The sequence below is a fragment of the Panicum hallii genome, chromosome 4 (assembly GCF_002211085.1).
Source record: "Panicum hallii strain FIL2 chromosome 4, PHallii_v3.1, whole genome shotgun sequence".
NCBI lineage: Eukaryota > Viridiplantae > Streptophyta > Magnoliopsida > Poales > Poaceae > Panicum > Panicum hallii.
The window spans coordinates 13264059-13269845 of record NC_038045.1 but is presented as its reverse complement, the minus strand read 5'-3'; the positions used below and the strand labels follow the sequence as shown (position 1 = coordinate 13269845).

The 5787-nt window shown below is 45.2% G+C and overlaps 1 protein-coding gene across 1 annotated transcript; it reads left to right on the top strand.

Moving 5' to 3' along the window:
• The first annotated feature begins 308 nt into the window (after nucleotides 1–308).
• Nucleotides 309–5518, top strand: LOC112888360. Its single transcript, XM_025954561.1, has 3 exons — nucleotides 309–1351; nucleotides 3344–3469; nucleotides 3757–5518. Exons 1-3 carry the CDS (start codon nucleotides 830–832, stop codon nucleotides 5257–5259), a joined length of 2151 nt encoding a protein of 716 aa, XP_025810346.1. The 5' UTR covers nucleotides 309–829; the 3' UTR covers nucleotides 5260–5518.
• Nucleotides 5519–5787: the final 269 nt, after the last annotated feature.

Below are 5787 nucleotides of genomic sequence, written 5' to 3'. Positions count from 1 at the left end.
TTGTGAATCTACAAACAATTGACCGGCATTCTTTGCCAAGCAATGACTGACCCTATCACCATGGCCGCTATTCACCGCCATCATCAGCCAGTAATCCCCTTTGTTTTGCTATGTTTACCCATGGACCCTAGAGATTAGAGAGAACGGTCCTCAACGGCCATACCATTCAGGATATAAAATGCAGTAATTGCAATCTTCACTATATATTTTCAGTTAAATGCTGTGATACAAGACAATCAGTTGTATTGTATTAACATAGGTATTAATGGTCATTCATATTGTCTTTTTTTTTCTTAGGACATGTGTGACTTACTTGATCAGTGCGCATAATATGCTATGAACAAACTTGGAGGGCATTATGGATTAGCATTGGCTAATACTAAGAATTTGCATGTCTTCCTCAACGCGTCATTTCTTTTGTACTATACTAGTACAAAATAAGGAGCGCGGTATACCGTATACGCAGCACATGCTCATCACGCAGCACGATTCTCAATTCTTCCTCTGACTAGTTCGCCTTCTCGGCCCAGCTTGGCAGTTGCCACCCTGCTCACAACATCTCTCTCTCTCTCTCTCTCTCTCTCTCTCTGCTCTGCTCTGCTCTCTTCCCCATCAACACGCATCACTCTCCACCTGCACTGAGCGCACGCAGATTCGCACTGTACATAGCGAGGCAGCAGAAGCCAAGGAAGCTGCGAGAGCAGAGCATGATGGCTCCATAGAGCCGGTCAGATAAGAGAAGAGGGGGAAGAAAGAAACGCGGAGCTGGGCCGCAGGGAGAGGGGGGACACCTACCAAGATCGCAAAGGCACAGCAGCGGCAGCCGTCCATGGAGGTGGAGCCGCCGCATGCTGCCGCGGCCGCTGTAGCAGCAGCGCTCCTGAAATGCCGCGCCGGCGGCGGCGGGGAGGCAAGGCTCGAGGCCTGCAGTAAGGCGGCCTCCAGGAGCCCGAGCCGCGAGGCGCAAGAACCGGACGGCCGCCGCCGCGGGGAGGAGGAGGAGGAGCAGTTGGTGGAAGCGGAGGAGGAGCCGCTAAGGCGGGGGCTCGTGGCGGCCCAGGCGCGCGCGCGGGCGCGGCGGAAGGCGGGGCACGCCACGCCGTCGCCGTCCTGGAAGCTGGAGCCGTCGCCGTCGCCGCCGCGGCCGGAGGAGGAGTCGGCGGCGGCGGTGGCGGCCGAGGCGGACGCGGGGGCGGGGAGGCGGGGCGCGCCGGCCGCTTCGGCGCGGCAGCTGGGCGCCACCCTGTGGGAGATCCAGGACGTCATCCGCGTCGCCGGTGCGGGCCGCCGGATCCGGCGCCGCGGACGGAGGGCGACCGCCGTCGACGAGGCGAGTGCGGATGCGGATCGGGTAAGAACTTCGCCATCTGCGTCGCTTCCCCCCCCAGTCAACTTGATGACGTTAGTGGTCAGCTTGATGTCTGTATGTGTGCATCATGCCCTGCTTTTCCTTCCATCTTTTCTTTTATTTGGTCTTGGATTACGTCATTCGATCTTGCATCAAATTATTCAGAAAACGTTGCCTTTTCAGTCACTTAATATGAAACCTTTGGTGGATTATTAGCTAAAATTATCTGTTTTCAGAAATCACTAGTGTTTAGTTTCCTTTCTGAAAACCACAGCAGAGACGGCTAAATCATCTCTACGGTTTCATAAGCTTCTTGTCATTTTTCGATTTTAGGTGTAAGAAGACCCTAGGCTGTGCAAATGTAAACACTCTCTTCAGTTCTTCATCAGGAACAGTTCAAAGCACAAAATCTAGCACCAAGCACTCTCCGTTTCAATTATAGTAGTTGGATAGTATCCTCTGAGATTTAGCGTACTCTTATATGGATTTTACATATTTCTTCTCCACCTACTTTTGTTTAGTTGTCAAGGTCAGGAAGTAATGCAGCCATAAAAGCTGCATCCTTGTTTTGTGATAGTATTGTCTGTACGACCCTTTCAATTTAGTGTTTGCTGGTACTTATTTGACTTATGAGGTGCTGGACATATGGTGGATCTGTAGGTGGCTACTGTAGTTATTCCAGCTTTTGTTGCTACATTAATGAACTGCATCATGAATTTCTGTTGAGAAGTAGTATAAGAGCTATAAAATTATTATTTAATACAACCGAATTTTGGAGTATGCTTTGCCTTTACTCAGTTTGAAGTGTTTTAGTGTTTGTTTCAAAGATGGAGGCATAGCCCCGTTATCTTTAGAACTTTGCTGGTTGATTATTTAGTGTCCCAAACAACAAGCTTAAGTAAAACATAAAGAATATTAAAACATAGGTCCTCCAAGGACATTTAATATTGATCGAAGATGATCTGGCTGATTTATTTGATAGACTTGCCTACATGACTAGGATCTCTATGCTGGACTGCTGAGAGACTGAGCTTCCATTTGAACCTGTACCTGGTATATTAGAATTATATGCTTGATGGTTGTGATTGTATTTCTTTTTATTGTTTCTGACATTTTCCTCAAGAATATTCCATCCCTTAGGGCATCACCAACCATCGTCTCCTTTTGTATCCTCTGGGTTCTTTGCTATTATAACGATGCAATTTTTCTTTTCACTGCTTTCTCCTAATCTAGCTTCTGTTTTACCAAGCTATATAATATTTTTAGGAACAACCAAACTACATGATGATCCTGGAGTATTTAGGATGCCTGTACATGATGTTTGCTTAACTTAATTTTTTCCCAGGAGGGGGGACTAGCTTCTATTAGAAACAGCATATAACAGATAACAAAACAGAGGGACCTTTTAAGTACCTAAAGATGGATTGGGAAAATGGCATAGATCCATGTAAAAGCTTGTAACCTGTCCTTTATTCTTGTTAGTTTGTTATAATCCTGTTTCCATGCCCAAGTTTCATGTTCTCAGAGAACTAGAGGGCCAGATGTTTCTGCCATGCACCATGCAGCTTAGTAAGATCCCATGATCCCAACATACCATTTAGAGAAGCATATTTTGTTCACTCTTTTCTAATTTATCATGCACTGTTGTTACACAGCAGAAGTAAAACTTTGAATCTGGTTTATACAAAGCACATTATAATGTTTATGCTTCTCAGGAGCAAATTCAATATTGCTGGCCTCTTATTTTATTTGAAGACAGTAATGCTTTTTAGTTGAAGGCACCTAAGATTTGTCCTTTTGTTTTGTTTCCTGACGCCATCATTCTGAAGTTTATTTTCCTTGGAATTGTCGCAATCTTGATTTCCACTGGGAATGCCACAACTTGTTTTTGTGTGTTTTGCCTTCCCCCCCCCCCCCCCCCCCCGCCCCCCCCTTTTTTTATTATTTCACGAACCATGTATACCAGATGTCACAAGATTCTTTCTTACATTTCAGCCACGGAGTTCAGGTGGCTTTGGAGCACATGTTGCCGCTTCAGTGATGGAGCATGATAAGTTACATGAAGAAAAATGCCCTTCAAGGCAGACTCTTTCTCCTGCGAGTTACACTAGTTCAGTTGGGGTACGTATTCATTTCCTCCCTCAAACTTGGCTTCCTTTGGTGGTTTTCGTAGGGCATTAATAAGAAATACCAGTTGTGACAGCATGCCCATCTTCTCTCAGGCTTGTCTATATAGGAATTCATGGACTGTATTGTGCTTGTCAAGTGCAATAAGTCCATCTTATCATCCTGTACTGGTTTTGCCGCATCACTTATGATGCCATTGCATATTATTGTTTTCGAGTTCTGCAGCTCAAAACACTTTTGAATCAACACATAATTTTCAAAACTGTGCATTCATTTGACAGGCAACAACGGTGAACCTTGTCAGCCCAACTCGGTCGTTGGATTGCAATGCTAGATTTAGGAAGGCAGGTAATGATCTTAAAACGTCAACAGAGCTATTGAAAGTTCTCAATCGAATTTGGAGCTTGGAAGAACAGCATGCAGCTGATGTGTCAGCAATGAAGGGATTGAAACGAGAGTTGCATCATGCCCAGGCATGCATTCAAGAACTTATGCAAGAGAGGCAGCGGTATCACCACGAAATTGATTCTCTTGCAAGGCAAGTCACTGAAGACAAAATGGCTCGGAGGAACAAGGACCAAGAGAAGATCAAAGCAGCCCTTCGTTCAGTGCAAGAGGAGCTTGAAGATGAGAGACGTCTGAGGAAGCATTCTGAGACTCTCCACAGAAAGCTAGGCAAAGAGCTCTCCGAGATGAAATCAGCATTTTGCAAGGCTGTGAAGGCTCTGGAGAAAGAGAAGAAGACAACCTGCCTGTTGGAAGATCTTTGTGATGAGTTTGCAAAAGGAATTAGAAACTATGAGGATGAAGTCAGGATGTTGAAGCAAAAGCATGTGAAGGAGTATGAGCACAAGTTCGATAAGTCAGTAGTTCATATTTCAGAAGCATGGCTTGATGAGCGAATGCAGATGCAAAAGACTGATACGAGAGAAGATTTGTCAGGGAAAACCTCAATCATAGAGCGGCTGAGCAGCGAGATTGAGAGTTTTCTTCATCATGCTAAAAGGTTCGGTAACTCCAAGAATGATAATTTAAACATTATTAATGAAAAGCGAGATGCAAGTTTTTGCCGGCAATCCCTTGAATCTGTGCACCTTAATGGAGCCACTAGCGCCCCTCGGCTAGCCGAAGATGATGATGGCAGTTCTATTGCCAGTGATCTGCATTGCTTTGAACTGAACATGCATGGAGGTGCCATTAAAAGCCATGATCTTGCAGGCACTCGAAGGAGGGCCATAAGCTCCATGCATTCACCAATGAGAAGATTGGAATATTCCAATGGTGTATCTGTTGAAGGCTCACCAATGTCAAATGCACCAACTTGCTCAAAGAAAGACAAGGCGAGGTCTAGCATTGGCCGGCAACAATTTATTGCTTCGACACCAGAAATTAGCTCACGCAATGATGCTGGCCTTGCCTCCACAGACGAGCAGAATGAAACTGTTATGACCCAAGTCTCTCGCCGATTACGTGATGACCTGTTGAAGATCAAATCAGAGGCTCCTCAACATGCATATCTAGGGCACAAATCCAACCAGCCCTGGACAAATCAGTTTCATGAATATACTACCTCACGGGATCTTTGCGATGTGCGCAGTCCAGCACGGCATCTGAATAACCCAGCCAAATCCTTGGAATGCGAGATATCTGAATCCCCAGCGCATCAGCTGGTAGGCGCAAAGGAGAACACTCTGAAAGCAAAGCTACTTCAAGCAAGGTTGGAGGGGCAGCATGCTCGAATGAGCACGTCGGTATTCCCCTTGATCAGCACAAGGAGGAAATGAGAACCCAGCTGACACTCTTGGGCTTCCATGATTTGGATCTGCAACACATATAGTTGCAATTGTAAGATATCCGACTTAATAGCTGAATGTTCATTGGAAGTTTCCGGTTGTGCGAATCCTACATGTAGCTGCATATTGAGCGGAGTTTCATTGTATATTTCATCTGCTAACCGTCGGTCTAGAACGAATTGAGATGGACTTGATAATCACATTATTGTAACTTTTGTATAATAATAGGCTCTAGTTATTACTTGCTTTACCCATGGACATCTTTGTCCTTCGTATTTTTCTAAAAAAATGTTTTTGTCCCACCTATGGACATCCTTGGTTCCTTCGAGCCACTAGTGAAAAAGTTCTCCTAAAAGTTTCAATAGAAAGATCAGGTTATGTTACTACAAAAACCTGAAATGAAATAATTCACAGAAACTGTTTGCAGTACCCAATCTGTATGGAAATTATGCCTGCCTGATTCTCTGATCGGCTATTATGATAGTTTTCTTGCTCTGGTAGTGGCAGTACGCTGCCCTT